The following is a 17,849-nucleotide window of genomic DNA, read 5'->3' as shown; positions in this document are numbered from 1 at the left end:
AAGAGCTGCATCTTGAGGGGACAATTAAGTTAATCCCCCCTTTTTAAAGTAAAAATGATATTCAGTTTAAAGAGACTGACATCTACACTACCAAATATAGTAATTTTCATATATCCCGTATTTTCATAAATTATTCGCACACATTACAAGATCAATAACAGTTCATTTTAGTTGATTTTCTATGTCTTCATTATTGTCTAAAAGACAACATGTAATAATACATAAAATGAGCTTGATATTTTTGAGTGTAAAATAAACGTAGTCAGCACTGATGAATAACACGTAATTGAAAAAGTTGTTAGAGACTTAATATAAATAGTCTGGTCTTGATTTCTTTTCAAAGAGTGAGACCAGCTGTTTCCCAGCTAGTCCTAAGGCATGTTATATATTTACTCTTGTAAGATATGTAGTATTATAAATCATAATCAAAACTAACCCGGTGTTGGCTAGGGATGGTTTGTTTCTTACCCTTTCCACTCTCTTCTTTGCTCTTCTCTTTTCTCTTCTTTCTTCAGGTTGATTATTGCCAGCCCTATTTAATGCACTTCGTGTAGACATTAATAATCTCTTTATAAGTTAACACACTTTTCTTGCTTCTCTTTTTTTCTCTTATAAACCCCCTTCTTTATAATGTAAGTATTTAATGTCAATTTAATAACTGATTTACTAACCATTACTTTGTCCATTCTTTTGCTTCTGGTGGGCTCTCTTTTATTTTTATTTGCTATCTGAAATTATCATTTTTTATCAATGTGCGAGTAATTTGTGAATAAAGTGTATTTATCAGTAACTACAAATACCATCAGAATGAGCTCGAGTCCTCTTTTCTCTCTCTCTTTTTCATCAATTCGCTCTATAATGAAGATTGGCTTAGTTGAACTATTGCTTCTTTTATTCTTTCCTTGTACATACTGTGAAACAAAAGAGGCCATGCTTTTGTCACTCTTAGTCTTTGCTTACTTTCATGAAGCAATAAAGTTGATAAGTCAAAAGCACGAAAAGGCCCAAGGTGGGGCCAGTTCACAGGCACCAAATAAGCAATCATCCCATGTCGATCAACATATGCAACTTAAATTGGATACCATCAGCCAAGAAATGACTTGCATAAAAGAAACAATGAAAGAGCATATAGCTTATATGAAACAGGTGGTTGACCAAGAGAGAGCTAACAAAGAAACAGCTCATGCAAGAGAAATAGTTAATCGAGATATCGCTCGAATAAAGCACATGCTGCAAGAAGCAATGGTTAATCAAGAGTTAGGCCATCAAAATATTGTTAGCATAGATATATCTCTCAAGCATATGGTGGGAACAAGACTAGCTAGTGTACAAGATAAGATAAGTCGTTTGGAAAAGTCAATTAACCAAGTACAAGAACAAAAACAGGCAAAGGCTAAAGTAGTGGAACTATCAAATGAACCTGAGTCTCCTTCTCTACCAGCACCACGCCCTGCGATAGTAAAAGAACATCCAAATGATCCTCTGGACTCTTTACCACGACCACCTTCTACGGATTCCATTAATTCTGATCCATTTGAAATAGTTGATAAATAAACAATGTTTTATTATTTGCAAAAAAAGAAGTAATCACATGAGCAATGATGAATGAAAAAAAAGACTATAAAGTACATGCTAATAAAGACACATCTCTCTCTCTAATCCAGCCCGTCGAGCGTCATTCGAAGACCCATGTTGATACAAACAGCCGCCACCAAAAAGATGGTTAATACCGCAGGGCCATACTTGTCTGAGAAATCACCATACTCGTTTCTTTCGACACGATTGGCACGTTCATGATATGTATAGAGTGCATAGATCATCACAGACATGGACACGATCGTAAAGATGATAGCTGACATACGACCTACCTTATCAGAAAAATTGAGTAGACCGATGGCAAGACCACCGAGTAAGAGGGTAAACTTGAGCCAGTGGAGGAAGGTACGTTCGTTGGCAAAGAAAGTCTTGGCAGGAGGAGCCTTGGTTGGAATAGGGCGTGTACGACCAGTGGGAATAGATGGGTTGTTCTTCTTTCTGAGAAAGATAGTCTTTGATTTATTAAACAATTTGCTGAGTCCAGCAGGTGATAGCTGCTTATTGCTGTCAGAGGATGCGTTGTTTCTTGATATGAGTGGTGTTGATTCTGTTGCTTCAGCCATGACAGTTTGAACATGCTCATCTGTATGAACATCATGATGATTTTCATTATCGCTATTGGATGCAGATCCACTTCCATTAGCTTCTGGACGAGATAAACCAAAGACTTTGCTACGTGGCTTTCTGATGTCAACGTCCATCTGAGGTAACCAAAAGGGTAACACGTTGATCCTGTCTTCTAGTAAGGTAGCACAACCATGAATAAACTTTGAGAATTTGGGGACAGATTCGACAAGGTGAGAATTGACAAGTTCAGTGACCCATTGAGGTGGTTCTTGTCCTACATGTGTCTGTAATTTGACTTCGAGAACAGCATAAGGGAATCGACAGATGTCAGAATCAGGCAACTGTTTGAATGGATAATCTACGCCAATGTCCATACGGCGCCAATTGTTACCCGATCTCTGTCTACCATAGTTGTCTTCTCTGATCAAGGACAGCTCAGTATCCAAACTGATTCTGACACGAGCATCGCCTGGTAATTGAAAGGCAGTACGGTTATAGAATGTACGCATCATGGGATGAAGTCTCTTGGTTAGGACAGTATATTGAACTTCTTGAGCTAATTGTTCTAATTCTTGAATTTCCTTTTCTGATTTACGCCCTTTCATCTTGAAGAATAGTTCATCAGTTGTATATTCACCCTTAAGGAAGGCATTCAAATACTTTTCTTTGATTGGAAAACGTGCTTTGACGGACTTTTCACCAGTCCAATCTTCATGATGTGTTTTTCGTTCCACAAAGATGGTATTTGAATCCATGCCACCATACCAACGCATACGAATGGCTTCAGCACCCTCTGTCTTTTCTAATCTTCCCATATAAAGATCAAAGTCATCATTATCATAATAGACGCTTGTAATCGCTGAATCTTGGGTTTGAAATTCCTTGTTGGGATTAAAGACCAAGACGGGTAAATGCTTTAAAATGATCAATTTGAGTTCAGTGATGTTATCAGGATGGACCCTGCATTTGATAAATTAGCCAATGGTAAAAACAAGTCTCTTTTTTTTTTTTACTTACCAATATTTAGTTGTATTTCTCACAAAGGCTGCTTGTTTACCACCAGCAGCTGAATCGCCTCCTCTTTCTTTACCTCTTGTCCTCACTCGATCATAGAGTGAAGAGATACGAATGATCAATGCGTCATAATTTTCTTTATAAAATGGTTTCGCATTCAGTCTGACGCCAAACATTGGCTTTAATGGCCATCCTGTCACTTTCTATTGAATGCTGAGCGTGAATAACTATACCACGTGCGTGAAATGATTGGCTTACATCATGCTTCTTTATAATCTTCAAAAAGCCAGTATAGTTTAATCTAGTAAACTTGGCCAAGTCATGAACATCAGCTATAATATGTCCTAACTCAATTTCTGATGCAGTGAATTCATCTTCTTCTGGATTCTCCTTTTGACATAGTTCATCTACTTCTCTCGACTCGAGTTCGATACGTCGATTGATCTCTTCCAACTTGACACGTTGAAAGCTATAGACCTTATCCAACTCTTTCTCGAGTAATTCTACAAATTTGCTTTCACTCTCTTCTGTCCATACTTCACCTACTGCTCCCTTTTTCAAGATGGTCTTTAGATCATCATAGGCTATTGTATATGTCAATACATATATTACATGACTTTGATGTTTATTTACCAATATAATGAAATGTCCATTCTGGATTCAGTGAAGTTCTCAAAGTATGTCCAAACTTCATTCTAACAATATATAAAGAAAAAGAAAAAGAAAAAAAAAAAAAAAAAGAAATGCGTTTATTCAAACTCAATCAGAATTTGACCTGATTTAACTGTGTTTCCTGGTTGTACATGAATTTTTTTAACAACACCCGTCTGTGGCGTTCTTAGACTATTTTGCATCTTCATTGCTTCCACAATGACCATCTCGTTTCCTTCCTTTACTTGTTCACCTTCTTTAATAGATATAGATACAATCTTACCAGCCATAGGAGACTTCATCCTCTTGTTTTCTATTTTCGTCTTTTCTTTCTTTTCCATATATTTCAATATCTTTTCTTGTTCTGGACTATAAATGTTGATCCTGTACTATGATATACATAATGTCATTATGATATATATGTGTATATAAAATTTATATTACCTTGTTGCCTCTATACTGTATTCTGAATCCCATCCTTAGTTTATCCAAGTATTGAATAACTACCTCTTGATGGTCAATGCATGAATGAGCTAATAGACTATCCAATGGCCACCTTAGGCTAAACTCAAATGATTGGTTCTCTGTCTTGGACACGAACAGGTCATTTCCCTTGTGTTCAATTTCAACGCGTCTTTTATCTCGATTGCTATCTTCGTCCTCTATTTCTACCCACATGGACTCTACCGTTTTCTTGTTTGGGCCGCGCCAGTAACTCAACTCTTTCTTGAACCACATTGCGCTCGTCAGAGCAGCAATGTGGTTGATTGATGTTTTATTTAACCATTCTGGTCTGAACCCATTCGGATACTCCTCTGATAGAAAATGTGTCGTGATTTTCTTCCCGTCTTGAAACCTTGGATGAGAAAAGACGCCTCTGAGCAGAGGAATGTTGTGTGTTACGCCCTTGATGACGTATCCATCCAAGGCTTGAAGCATACGTTGGAGAGCCTCTTGTCTTGTCTTGCCATACGTCGCAAGTTTACAGATCAGTGGATCATAGTCAAGATGCATCTCAGATCCTTCGATAAACCCAGAGTCACATCTCACTTGATCCATCTGGGGCTCTCGATAGGTAAGCAGTCGTCCCACCGAGGGCAGATAGTTCGTCGGATCCTCAGCATAGACTCTTGATTCAAATGCCCAACCAGATAGTACGATATCGTCTTGCCGCAGATTCAGTGGATGATTAGCAGCAGAATAAAGCATGTGCTCGACCAGATCCAAGTGGGTCACATACTCTGTGATTGGATGTTCTACCTGCAACCGTGTGTTCATTTCGAGAAAATAAAAGTTCTTGTCCATGTCCACCAAGAACTCAACCGTACCCGCTGAATTGTACCCTACATGTTTAGCAAGTGCCACTGCCTGTTCTCCCATACGTCTTCGTGTCTCAGGATCAAGATGAACACTAGGTGATTCCTCAATCACCTTTTGGTTTCTTCTTTGAATCGAACATTCTCGTTCTGGCAAGTAGACCACGTTGCCATAATTATCACCCAAGACCTGTACTTCGATATGCCGTGGATGATCAATGTATTTCTCAATCAACATACGGTCATCGTCAAAGGATGACTTTGATTCTTGTTTAGCCAATTTGAAGCCATCTCTCAATTCATCTGGATTCCTGAGAGAGAGAAAAATATTCAACATTTCGAAATATATTCTCAAAAGGGAAGAGGGAATCTTACCATGCTATTCTCATGCCTTTACCGCCTCCTCCGGCGCTTGCCTTAATCATCACCGGATATCCAATCGTCTCTGCCATGCTCACCGCTTCTTCTACATCCTTAATCTCTCCATCATAGCCTGGTATGCAATTCACTCCGCTTGCCTTAGCAATCAACTTGCTCTGTATCTTATCCCCCATTGCCGCAATTGCAGATGCCTTTGGTCCCACAAAGATAATACCACGCTCTTCTAGTTGCTTTACAAACATTGGGTTTTCGCTCAAAAAGCCATACCCTGGATGCACAGCCTCGGCACCTGTCTGCTCGATCGCACGAAGAACGGCAGGAATGGACAGATACGATTGACCCACATGAACCGATTCATCTGCCATCTGAACGTGAAGCGCGTTGGCATCGAGGTCTGTGTAAATAGCGACTGTTTTGATACCCATCTTTTTTGCTGTTTTGATAATACGACAGGCAATTTCTCCTCGGTTGGCAATCAGTAACTTTTGAAATGTCTTTAAAGATGAGGGTTAATACTGAAGTTCTTTCATATTCTAAAACTAACTCGCTTTTTTTTTTTTTGTTTATATACATTGACGTTTTACTTTTTTACAAGGTTTATAGATAGCAGTACTGAATTGACATGACTGTTGTCTTGTCGTATATTTTGATAATGGTGTCATATAAAGTCGCTTGTTCCGCACAATGACCAAATATTGTGGGAGCTGTCTCTTGATCAAGATGGGTATTGATCGTTTTAGCACATTAACAAACATGGGAACTGTGTGAAAAAAGCACACCTTTTTATTTTCAGGGCATGAATTTATAATTCTGGGCTTTAAATTCTTTCCTTTCCCTTTTTCTCACTTTTTATTCAACATGTCCATGATAGATTACAAGAAAAGAAAAGATGCAAGACGCCCTAAAGTATTAGACAAGTATGAAATTATTGGTTTCATCAGCTCTGGTACTTATGGTCGAGTGTACAAGGCAAGATCAAGAAACAAGTAAAGTTGAATTAATTAAAAGAGAGAGAGAGAATTGTAATTGATCTATACTTTTTATTGGTTGCTATAGAGACGATCCTCGAGAATTTGCCATCAAGAAATTTAAACCGGATAGAGAAGGAGATACTCATCATTACGTCGGAATATCTCAGTCAGCATGTCGAGAAATTGCTGTAAGGCACACTCACACACACTTTATATCCTTTCAACTCATTTTCATTAGTTGTGTCGAGAACTAAGGCATGAGAATGTTGTGGCATTAGAAGAAGTGTTATTAGAAGATAAAGCGATATTTATGGTCTTTGAATATGCAGAACATGACTTTTTGGTTAGTTTAAAGAGAAAAAAGAAAAGAAAGATATGGACAATGGCCAACTCTATATTATAAATAGCAAATTATTCATCATCACTTGCATGCACAAAAGAAACCTATTCCTGAAATAGTCGTCAAATCGCTTCTATGGCAGCTTATTAACGGTGTAGCCTATCTTCATGCAAATTGGGTGCTCCATAGAGATCTAAAGCCTGCCAACGGTAAGCATGTTATTATGAAACCAAACAAAAAAATTAACAATCGTGTAGTCCTGTTGACAAGCGATGGTGTCGTCAAGACGGCTGATTTGGGTCTGGCAAGGTTATTTAATAAACCCTTAGCGCCTCTTTTTAATGGCGATAAGGTTGTGGTGACAATATGGTATCGTGCACCAGAATTGCTGTTTGGAGCAAGACATTATACAAAAGCAGTGGATATGTGGGCAGTAGGATGTATCTTTGGTGAATTGCTTGCTTTGAAGCCGATATTCAAAGGAGAAGAAGCCAAGATTGACAATAAAAAGAGTGTACCGTTTCAACGAAGTCAACTAACTAAAATAATTGAAGTCATGGGAACACCAACAAGTAAGTTCCAAAAAGGAAAATAAGTTGGAGGGTTATACTTAGTTTTTATAGAGGAAAGATGGCCATCAATAGATCAATTGCCGGATTATCCACATTTGGCATCATTTCCTCAGTAAGCCTTAGCAATCTTTGTATGCTTTTCTTACTAACTTCTATTAGATGTCCTAATAACCTGAAGCAAGTATACCAAATGATGGTGTGTCCTAAAAGTGAATCAGCTTTCAACTTATTATCTGCGTTACTAGAATATGATCCAGCCAAACGAATCACTGCAGAAAAGGCGTTAAATCACCCTTATTTTCAAGAAGATCCAAAGCCAATCATGAAGTAAGAATAACCTGATTTTATAAATACATGTACTCATATATCTGGCAGTGTCCTGGCTCATCAAAATATAGAATATCCTCTACGCCGAATCACACACGAAGATAATGACATCAAGTCTGCCAAAGCACCTGCCAAGGAGGATCTTCATGCGTCAAGACAAATGAAGAAGCCAAGATTGGCTTAAGAATATATTTATTATGTACATAAATACACATTTTCCATACCAATTTCTGGTAAATCCAGGATTCCACAATTACTTTTTTGATCATAATATGAACCTACTGAAGCCGTAATACGGAGCATCATGCGCTTCTTTAAGCTTGCACCTTGCATTAGGTCGTTCATGGCAGGTATGGCAACATTTTGATGACAATGGAGGAGATACTTGACAATGCGTGCCTGTCGCTGACGAACCTCTTCACCATGCTCCCAGAGGTGCCTTGAGATAGACATGTGTTGAAGGAGTAGAGCGATGAGTGAGTCACAGACCTGCTGGGCGGTCGGGCGAAGACGAGGATCTTTGGCAAGACATTGAGTGAAAATGGTCTGATAAGACCCATCCACAGTCTTGAGTGGCTCCATTTTGTAAACTTCAGGACAGACAGCGACTGAGGTAGGAAAGATGACACCCGAGACAAGTTGCCAGAGAATGATACCTAGAGCATACACGTTTGATGCCTGGTCAACTCGCATCTCGGGAGCAAAGTAAGGGTATCTGCCATAAAGTGTCTTACCTAACGGTTGTGTGTCGACGAGACTGAACTGAGTTCCTTTGATCAAAATATTTTTTGGTTGAAGATTAGGGTGTACTTTATCAGTCTTGTGTAAATCTCGGACGACTGAGGCTGTCATGAACGCAGTGCGATATATTTTATGGAAGCTCCATTGATCGACTTGGGGTATCAGTTGTTCTAGACTTGCATCTGCGGCAATTGAGGTGAGTCCGATAAGGTAGTCTTTCTTGTATTTCGATGGAATTGCCGTGATACCAACAGCGTGTTTCAGACACTAGAAATAAACAAGTAAATAAATGCACGAAACGGGGAAAATATATTTCTTACTTGTTGTGTGATGTCATTGACTGCTCGTATAGCCATGTTGATCTTACAGCATTTCCATGGTAATCGACAGTGTGCCAAATAGATCTGTCCTCGGATACCCGATGGTAAGGCCTTGATCGATCGAAACCAGGTATATGGAAGCCATAGCAGAGGCCGATCACACTGTTCGATCACTTTTTGTAATTTGAATGAATCACTGAAATAGTGATGCAATAGTTCATCGTATAGCGTGGCATATTGTTCATCCCTCGGTCGCCATCCTTTCATAAACATAGATCGATCTAGTCGTAGTACATCTGACCAGCAGATAGTGCTATCATGCCCCTGCAATAACTCAGATGAATACATCTACTAATAATAATTATTCTTACTTCACGTATAGGGTTCAAGAACTCGCTAGGATGCGTCCTTATGTAGTCCGAGACATCTATCATTGCATATGAGGAAAGGGAAGCTACATGCTTATTATCCCCCTCTTTCTATCTTGATCTACCTGTTTGCTTTTGGATCATGTAAATGTCAAACATCTTGTGTGAGAAAAAAAAAAAAAAAGAAAGAAAAAAGGGCAAATAGACTTGATATTTATTGACATGGCATCACGCCACCCACACTCACACATTCACACTCACATAAGCATCGCATCATGCACATATAAACCACCGTTACATGGCAATGTATTTCCTACCAACCAAGGAAAAAATAGATGTATACAGTATACCTGTCTTTTGTTCTCTTTTTCTCTTTAGAATAATACTCATGTTGCATGACAACATAATATATGCTCACCCGTTTTTTCTTTGATAGCACGAAAACATAAAGAAGAGTAAAGTGAGAAATAAACAAGTTAAAATGACGATAATCCTATAAGTAACCTCTGTCTCTTTCTCGTTTGTTTCGTTCCTTCTCTTTGTCTATAAAGAAGTGATAAAATCATGAACTCACATTGATTGGTTTAACTTAGAATTGGCTGATCGGTCATTCAATTTCCCTTTTTCAAAATGCTTTCCCTTTCTCTCTCTCTCACTGTCCTCTTTCTTCTTTTTTTTTTTTTCTTATTATTATAAAATAACCATTTTTATCAATAGAAACACACACACACAAATCTTACATGTTGCAGTAATGTCAGTTACACTATCCTCCTTCACTCGTTCCGATCCTGTTTCGATACCCACATCTAATAATAAAAATACGGATAATGAGCAATCTTACAAGGACATGATTAAGCAATTAGCTGCACAGGCGCCTGAACCATATGGGGCTATTCCACCCCTAAAACGAAAGCAAAAGAAAAAAAGGCCCAAAGAAACAGCAATACGACGATTATCCTATGTTGAGAATTGGCTTGCAGTAGACAGTAAAGAAAGTATACCTGACGAAGAGGATTTGGTAAGCACACATATGATTTTTTTGTATCTGTTTCTAATCTTTTATAGAAACCATCCTCTCCCTTTCGTAATTTCCTCTCAACTGATTTCCTGGTGTTACCTTTACATATGCCACCACCTTCATTAAGCGCACAAAATGAAGAACTTCCTATATATGACAGTAGGCCATCATCAGAGATAGATCTTCTTCATATGGAAGAAGTAGAAGAAGAGGACGATGAAGATGAAGAAGAAGATGATGAGATCGAGTATGATATACCAGATGAACAGCAACGACCTAAAACGCTGACAAAACAAAGATCTATCCCGTCGTTTTCCAAATCGGTCAGGCCGTCTACATCGACAACCAAATCCTATGCCATGTCATCATCCCCACCACATCAAGACGAATCCAGCAGTTGGATAGAAACACTACGTCGATCGCTCGTCCTGTCTACCTCCCCTCGCCAGGCCAAACAATTGATTCCGATGCCACTTCCACCACCTAAACCTCGTATGCGTAAGAGAAGATCAGAGGCAACGACACAGCCTAGATTTAATCCAGAGACGAATACATATACAAGAGATACCCGATCAAACCCTGATCATTTGAGAATGATCTCGGCAGAATTAAATATGATGAGAGCTAGAAAGCTATCAAGTCCTCTGAAGCCCAGAGGATTTTTACCGAGACGCACGGATGTGTTTATACGTGGTGAGAACAGACGAAAATCTTTATTATGTAATGAAGTAACTTGAATTCTCTTTTATATTATCTTTTGTTTATTGTAAATAATTATCCCCTTCCCCCTTTCCCTCTCTTTCCCTTCTCGTTCCTCTTTGCATATATTAAAATTCTCATATATATATATTATCTTTTTCTGCTTCTTTATAATTTAATAAAGGATATTTTTCTGTGTGTGAACAGAACTGATGTAGGGCAAAGAGAGGGGAAGGGGGCAAATAGACGGACTTAACAATTAAAAGAGTAATAGTAAGGGCAAACATTTACTTTACACAAGTGTAACAATCACTCTACTACATAGCATTGACAGTGTCAGATGGACGATCTTGCTTATTTCATTTGTTGGATGAATGAAAACATTTTATTTTTACACTAAGCTTACTTTGGATAAGGTCGTCTTTTTAAACATTGAAAGTCAAAGACACACGCATTGACAACCTCTGTTCTAGGCCATTGTTCTATTTTCATTCAAAAAGGTTTGTCATTAATAAAGAACTTTCATCCTATCCCTCAATTACATGGGTTGCGTCAGGGTGATACACTCTCATCATTACTATTTAGCTTGACCTTTGACTGACATGGCTCTTCCAGTACTAATGCTGTGCGATATTTGAATTACCCGCTTTATCCTTCTCCGCACCAGCTGAACGCCCATTTAATCATTACTGTCAAATTGAAAATAGCTCGACATGTTCATCTGTTAAAGTATTGACATCTGTCCATACTGGGCGCAGGTCTAGTAGCCAACTGTAGCATCTCCTGCATGTCATTCCTGCACCTGAACAACAGCTTAAAGATATTCGAACTGTCGTTCGAAAGTTCCTGCTGCCTTTTTGGCCAACTTTGTCCTGGTCTACTGTTATTCTTATGTGGAGTTATAAGGGTTGTTGTTAATATAGAGAGTTTTCTTGAGATTTTATAGGCTTAGGTGTTTGAAGTGACCACCAGATCTTTTAAAGTTGATCAAACTGTGAAGTATAAAGTAAAATAAAAGATAAAAAGAAGAGATCAGGAACTTTTATAACCAAAAAGGCTGCCTGTTTATTGTATATGATAAAATAAGAAGATAAGGTGAACTGCTTGTTTTTTTTTTTTTTTGAGAGAGGGGTTTATATACTTTTTTTTTTGATTTTTGTTGGCTTTCCTTTTCTTGAAATCAACGGTTGTTGATAAGTTAACCTTAGTTGTTAAATTAACTTTAGTTAATTTATCAACTAAAGTTGTCAGGATTCAGTTCCACAGAGTTACCCTTATCGGCATCTTTTGCGTTACAGGTTCCCGCAGCAACAGGTGAATCGACCACGATTCTTTCCCAAGTGTCAATTGACTTGATTTTAGCAGATAACGAACGAAAGGTACCATATCCGGGCATAATGGTTCGTAAGAGCGTTTGCTTAGCGGCAAGGTATAAAGAGACATCTTGCGAATTCTTGGCTGGCTTCCTAAGCCTAAAATGGGCCCAGTGTGAGACATTTCTTGCCAATGTTTCTGACAATTCTTCTCTCAAGCTTTCTAGACGAGCCATTTCATGCATAGCAGCTTTATAGTCTTCGTATTGCTGACGAATAAGGGTTTCAATTGTTCTGAGGAAATCCTTGTCATCTTCCACCTGCCAATCCTCGTTTGGTCCATAACGTGCTTGCTCTTGTTCTTCCGTTTGTTCATTGGGGAATATACTCAGGCCTTCAAGCATCCAGATGACGAACTGCCTTCTAGTTGTAGGTATACCTTCAACATCATATGCATCTTCAATTGGGTTAATGTGGCCTGCCTCTGTGATTTGCAAGAAGTCAAGAACGGCAGACAATGCAACGTCATATACTTGTTGCTAGTACAATTCAACTAGATAGATATCTAAATCCATTGAGAATGTTTCAGTAGCTTGATTGCTTTCCTGGTTCATTTTTGCTTCTTGATAACTTGATTGTGCAATTGTTCGATTTTTTTTTTTTCTTTTTATATATTTTTGGGATGTGTATTTGTGTGATTGGGTGTGTGAACTGTAAGATCATTGAAACAGATTGTTTGTTTCTTCATCAAATTTGGCTGTGACTTGTTGCTGGTTTTCTTGACACCAATGTACCTTGGGAAGTAAGTAGGGTTTCATTCTATTTCCATGTATCCTCCTTAATCTGGTGTCATCCGGATTCATACTTTTGATGTGATACGTGCCTTTGCCTAATATGTGCTGTACAACGTAAGGTCCTTCCCATCTATCTTGCAATTTTGCCGACCAAGATGTGGATAGATAGTCTCTGTAGATGAGAACCAATTCTCCTAATCTGAATGGAGGCTTGAGTTCTTTGCGTTCGCCTAAAACCTTGTTCTCGATTTGCTTCTTTTGAGACTGTTGTGCTCTGTTGATATTTTGTATTGCTGATTCTCTTATTTTGTTGAGATTATGTATTTGATGGGATGTCCGATGTCTGAGAATGGCGTCGAATTTAGGTGAGTTTCGTTCGTAAATGTGATAATCTAAGTCAAATGGTGTCTTTGGTTCGTAACCGTATAATAAGAAAAATGGCGTTTGCTGAGTTGATGCTTGTTTAATTGTTCGATATGCAAAGAGTGCAGCTGGTAGATACGCATCCCAGTCTTCTTTTTCTTCCTTGCTTCGTTTCTGTAATATTTATCCTAATGTTCTGTTGAATCTTTCTATTAACCCATTACTTTGTGGATTGTAAGGTGTAGTTGTCTTGTGAATAATTGAATACGTCTTGCAAACTTGTTGTAGTAGCTTGCTAAGGAAAGGCTTGCCATTGTTGGAAACTATAATAGTGGGACATCCATGTCTACATATGATCTCTTCGTACAGAAATATGGCAATCTTGGAGGCAGTTTGAAAACGGATAGGTCTGGCTTCAACATATTTGGTAGTGTAATCGATACCTGCAATAATGTATCTATAGCCCGTCCTGGACGCTTGCACATGCTTGACATCTAAGGCTACTCGATCAAAAGGCTTCATAGATACTGCTACAGGATATAATTCTTCATTCATTGATTTCTTCCCATACTTCTGGCATCTGTGACATTTCTTCATATATTCCATGATATCTTTAGTCATGTTATCCCAGTAATAGCGTGATGCTATCTTGTGTAAAGTGTTATTATAGGCCAAGCGTCCTCCAAGTGGGTGTTGATGAAATGAGTACATAATCTCCTCTGCTTCTTTCTTGCTTAAAACTTTTCGTATGATACTATTTTCAGTGTTGTATCGATAGAGTATATCTTTATAGATGGTGAACTTGGGTGCGTCTTTTTGTAAATATTTGGCTTGTTTCTTTGTAATGCCTACAGGCAGTTTCAAGTCTTGTAAATATTGCTTCAATGCGTCTATCTGATCTTGTTCCATTTTAATTTAACTGTGTTACGACGTTGGCTTATTGAGATGTTGTACAGTGTTAGGTAGTTTTGTTTGTCGTTTCAGGGCCCTAAGTTCTATTGTAATGTGATCTTCTTTCGTAGTTAACTAATTTTTAATATTGCGGCATTTCCAAAATTAAATTTTAATAATTGTCAATTGTGAGTACTGTTTCATGGTTGTCCCAAATGTATTGAGAATATGGGGAACACTCTATTACTGAATATTGTAGTACTAAGAATATTATGTTGCTGGGCCGACCTCCTCCTCTCTTTTTTTTTTGACTTGTGATTCAACTACCCTCCCATCCTTCATGTAGTATTTTTGTATTTTATGGTGTTTTGTGCTGTTTTTTGGATTTTTGTAGTGTTATGTATCATCTACCCTCCCGTCCTCCATGTAGTGAGTAATTTATATATAAGTGTGTTGATAAGTATATAATAAAATGTTGATATGTTCTAATATGTTGTTTAATATCCAAGTCTTGATAAAAAGTCTGCACTTTTATTCACACGTCCAGGTCGATATTTAATATCAAATTCGTATTCGGATAATGTGACAATCCATCGTGCGATGATTCCAGTTGGATTTGGTGCTTTGAGTAATCCCGTTAATGCTGAATGATCTGTTATAATCATAAACTTTTTTCCGAGTAGGTAAGGTCTGAATAACTTGACTGCCCATATAACGGCCAAACATTCCAATTTGGTTGGTGCGTAGTTCATTTCGTTGGATTTAAGTCCTCTACTTGCAAATACAATCGGGTGCTCTTTACCGTCTTCATCCAGTTGAGTTAGTACACAGCCTAGTCCTAACTTTGATGCATCGGTCACTAAGATAAATTCCTTATTAAAATCAGGCCTTGCTAATACTGGGGCTGTAGTCAATCGTTCCTTAAGTTTCTCAAAAGACTCGGTTGTAGCTGTAGTCCATGGAGCCTTCTTTTTAGTTTTCATTTGATCATGGAGCGGTCTAGCAATAGCGGCAAAGCCTTGTATAAAGCGTCGATAATATGAGGCGATCCCTAAGAATGATCTAACTTGAGTAGTTGTTGTTGGTCGTGGATAATCGACTATCTTCTTGATCTTCTCTGGGTCAGTATGTATTCCATCTTTAGTAACAATGTATCCAAGAAATTTCAGATGATCTTTAAAGAAGTGACATTTCTCTGGATTGAGTTTGAGATTTGCGATTTCTATGCATTGAAACACTTGTTCTAAATGCTGTAAATGTTCTTGTTCGTTATTTGAATATACGTTGAGATCATCAATGTAAGCTACTAAGCATTTGTTGATTAATGGTCTGAAGCATAAGTCAATCAATCTTTGAAACGTGGCTGGAGAATTTACAAGTCCCATTGGTAACATATTGTAGTGGTATGTGCCATATTTTGTAGTGAACGCTGTGAGTTCTTTACTTGACTCTTCTAGAGGTACTTGGTGAAAACCAGCTCGCATATCTAGGGCCGAAAATACTTTGGCTTTTCCTAATGCGTCAAGTAAATCGTCTATTCTTGGTAGTGAGTATGCATCCTTCTTTGTTATGGCATTCATCTTTCTGTAGTTAACCACCATGCGATATTCTCCATTCTTCTTCTTTACTAATATAATTGGTGCTGCCCATGGACTATTTGAGGGTGTGATTATTCCTAACTTACAGTATTTGTCCAATTCCTTCTTGAGGTAGTCCGCTTCTATTGGACTTATTCTATATGGTCTGTGCCTGATAGGCATAGCATCTTTGTCAATGATTATCTTGTGCTTTATGAGTTCAGTATGTCCAATAGTATCATTGTTCCAATCAAAGATGTGTTCATATCTACAGAGTAAGGCTCGTAGCTTCCTTCGCATTTCTTGTGGCAAGTCTCCAATTTCCATTTTGTCCAATTTATCTTTGTCGAGTAATGGTTGATCATTTTGTATATCTTCCTTATTGCTTATTTCTAGTGTACACATTTCAGGATCTGATCGTAGGTCGTAAGATGATATGACAAACCATTGCTAAAGCTCAAAATGACAACAACAACATGTATTCCTGATGGTACTGTTACTAGATCAGCAGAATACGTATGCAAGGCAGTAGCCACTAGCTGTGGTTTGGACACACTACTAGTTAAAAGCAACAATCTGTCCGAACGTTACGTATTAGTTATCTTAAAACAAATGGACAAGTATACGCGAAATGTTAAAGTAGTTGTATCACGAAAACGCCAATACATGGAATGTTGAACACATCACAAGTGGTGATCTTGTTTGTTATCAATCTTTTTATTTATTTATTTGAATTTGACAACATATTACTATATAAAATAAATGAGATAAAAATATTGATCTTTATCTTCTTGAGTGAGACCAGTGTAAACAAAGTAATAGACAAAATAGTTAACACTCCATGCACACCAAAACTTGACAAGTATAGAGAGAAAGAGAAAGTTTATACCCAGCTATTATGCTTTTCAGAATCAAGAATGCAGCTTTGTATTGCCATTGTCTCACGTGATACCACACCTATGTGCATTTTGTGCATTTTCCTGACCGACCTCTTAAAAAAATTTTTTAAACGTAATGGATCAAAAAACACACTGTGAAATATGTGAAAGAAAAAAAAGAAAATATAGTCAATAAATCACAGTAGAGTTTGCTCAAGCTCAGAAATGGATACTGCTGAGCAGAACAAAGATTACACTGGTTGCTTCCAATGAGGCTGCGCATCTAATAGAAAGGGACATTGAATGTAAGGCCACAGGCCCCTTTTGGCTCGGGTATTTTTAATATTTCATTCAGACACGCAATGAACCCGATGAAGCCTATCAATGTATAGTCGATATCATATGTTCCATTTGACATAATACTCTTTCTTTCTTACTTTTTCTGTTAATAAAGATTTTAAAGAGTGCGGCACATGAGCTACTCAAACCTGTGCTTTAGTTTATCCTCGTAAAATAAGAAACCTGATGTACCATTGATTGAAAGAGGCCAATAAAATAAAGAATATCTATTTTTGGAAATATAAAATCCTTTTATAAAATCAAAACACGTTTTTTGAATGGTTGCTGGGAAAAGTAGATTCAAGAGAAGCATGTCATTTTCTTAATTTGATCCGCCAACAGGGAACTCCGATATGCAAACAAAGAAAAAGAGAGGGAAGTGGCAAAACACATTTCATCCCTTGATCACTGGTCCTCACTTGAGAAATATCTTTATTCACTGCGGTGATACGCCCCTTTACCCCTTCCCTTTTATTCTTCTTTACTATGTTTAGATCCAAGACATAAAAGATGTGACACTAAATTTTTACTGAAGTTCAATGTAGCTCATGAAAATAAATGAATGCTAGAAACTATGTAAGGTTAAAGTGCATAAATCGATAGTGTCTGTAAAAGATACCGAATGCAGAAACAAATAAGGAAGAAAAGAGCGAGTGTGAAGGTACAAAAAATGAAGAAATTGTAATTAATAAAGTTGAGTTAGCTGAGACAATATAAATATAAGAAAAGCTTGTCTGGCTTCTCTGCTGCTTTCATCTCCACTCTCTTTTTTCTTTTTAAACTCTCTCTCTCTTTTTTTTTTTTTTTTTTTTT

At 37.7% G+C, this 17,849-nt stretch overlaps 7 protein-coding genes across 7 annotated transcripts; 3 read left to right on the top strand and 4 right to left on the bottom strand.

The window, feature by feature from the left end:
- Positions 1-858: 858 nt before the first annotated feature.
- Positions 859-1,554, top strand: RHIMIDRAFT_234759 (uncharacterized protein; the record flags this gene model as incomplete). Its single annotated transcript, XM_023608222.1, has 1 exon — positions 859-1,554. The coding sequence occupies one exon, from the start codon at positions 859-861 to the stop codon at positions 1,552-1,554; it is 696 nt and encodes a 231-aa protein (XP_023469117.1).
- RHIMIDRAFT_272380 (SPX-domain-containing protein) lies at positions 1,163-3,894 on the bottom strand. The gene is made up of 4 exons (XM_023612316.1): positions 3,811-3,894; positions 3,436-3,761; positions 3,181-3,380; positions 1,163-3,123 (listed from the first exon to the last, which is right to left on the bottom strand). Exons 1-4 carry the CDS (start codon positions 3,869-3,871, stop codon positions 1,656-1,658), a joined length of 2,055 nt encoding a protein of 684 aa, XP_023469116.1. The 5' UTR covers positions 3,872-3,894; the 3' UTR covers positions 1,163-1,655.
- Positions 3,895-3,926: 32 nt separating this feature from the next.
- Positions 3,927-6,280, bottom strand: RHIMIDRAFT_286696 (uncharacterized protein; the record flags this gene model as incomplete). The annotated part of the gene is made up of 4 exons (XM_023613409.1): positions 3,927-4,160; positions 4,273-5,455; positions 5,520-6,019; positions 6,110-6,280. The coding sequence occupies 4 exons, from the start codon at positions 6,278-6,280 to the stop codon at positions 3,927-3,929; spliced, it is 2,088 nt and encodes a 695-aa protein (XP_023469115.1).
- A 109-nt stretch (positions 6,281-6,389) lies between these two features.
- RHIMIDRAFT_198321 (Serine/threonine-protein kinase SSN3) lies at positions 6,390-7,919 on the top strand (the record flags this gene model as incomplete). The annotated part of the gene is made up of 8 exons (XM_023606275.1): positions 6,390-6,511; positions 6,582-6,684; positions 6,735-6,839; positions 6,904-7,045; positions 7,094-7,408; positions 7,460-7,520; positions 7,568-7,735; positions 7,784-7,919. The coding sequence occupies 8 exons, from the start codon at positions 6,390-6,392 to the stop codon at positions 7,917-7,919; spliced, it is 1,152 nt and encodes a 383-aa protein (XP_023469114.1).
- Positions 7,747-8,887, bottom strand: RHIMIDRAFT_88449 (uncharacterized protein). The gene has a single exon (XM_023615824.1). It carries the CDS (start codon positions 8,585-8,587, stop codon positions 7,931-7,933), a length of 657 nt encoding a protein of 218 aa, XP_023469113.1. The 5' UTR covers positions 8,588-8,887; the 3' UTR covers positions 7,747-7,930.
- A 967-nt stretch (positions 8,888-9,854) lies between these two features.
- Positions 9,855-10,993, top strand: RHIMIDRAFT_88411 (uncharacterized protein). The gene is made up of 2 exons (XM_023615823.1): positions 9,855-10,182; positions 10,230-10,993. The coding sequence occupies exons 1-2, from the start codon at positions 9,916-9,918 to the stop codon at positions 10,917-10,919; spliced, it is 957 nt and encodes a 318-aa protein (XP_023469112.1). The 5' UTR covers positions 9,855-9,915; the 3' UTR covers positions 10,920-10,993.
- A 1,122-nt stretch (positions 10,994-12,115) lies between these two features.
- On the bottom strand, positions 12,116-12,598 carry RHIMIDRAFT_248578 (uncharacterized protein; the record flags this gene model as incomplete). Its single annotated transcript, XM_023610537.1, has 1 exon — positions 12,116-12,598. The coding sequence occupies one exon, from the start codon at positions 12,596-12,598 to the stop codon at positions 12,116-12,118; it is 483 nt and encodes a 160-aa protein (XP_023469111.1).
- Between the last annotated feature and the right edge of the window lie 5,251 nt (positions 12,599-17,849).

Source organism: Rhizopus microsporus (assembly GCF_002708625.1).
Source record: "Rhizopus microsporus ATCC 52813 unplaced genomic scaffold scaffold_3, whole genome shotgun sequence".
Lineage (NCBI taxonomy): Eukaryota > Fungi > Mucoromycota > Mucoromycetes > Mucorales > Rhizopodaceae > Rhizopus > Rhizopus microsporus.
Note: the sequence above shows the minus strand (reverse complement) of the source record. Positions and strands in the feature narration are given on the sequence as shown.

What these genes read in the sequence shown, in the direction of transcription:
- RHIMIDRAFT_272380 (XM_023612316.1), bottom strand. Translation starts at nt 3,871, where the DNA reads ATGAAGTTTGGACATACTTTGAGAACTTCACTGAATCCAGAATGGACA. An exon ending in ATGGACATTTCATTATATTG is followed by an intron (nt 3,762 to 3,810) that starts GTAAATAAACAT and finishes CATATACAATAG; the next exon opens with CCTATGATGATCTAAAGACC. An exon ending in AGATTATAAAGAAGCATGAT is followed by an intron (nt 3,381 to 3,435) that starts GTAAGCCAATCA and finishes AGCATTCAATAG; the next exon opens with AAAGTGACAGGATGGCCATT.
- RHIMIDRAFT_88449 (XM_023615824.1), bottom strand. Translation starts at nt 8,587, where the DNA reads ATGACAGCCTCAGTCGTCCGAGATTTACACAAGACTGATAAAGTACAC.
- RHIMIDRAFT_88411 (XM_023615823.1), top strand. Translation starts at nt 9,916, where the DNA reads ATGTCAGTTACACTATCCTCCTTCACTCGTTCCGATCCTGTTTCGATA. An exon ending in TACCTGACGAAGAGGATTTG is followed by an intron (nt 10,183 to 10,229) that starts GTAAGCACACAT and finishes AATCTTTTATAG; the next exon opens with AAACCATCCTCTCCCTTTCG.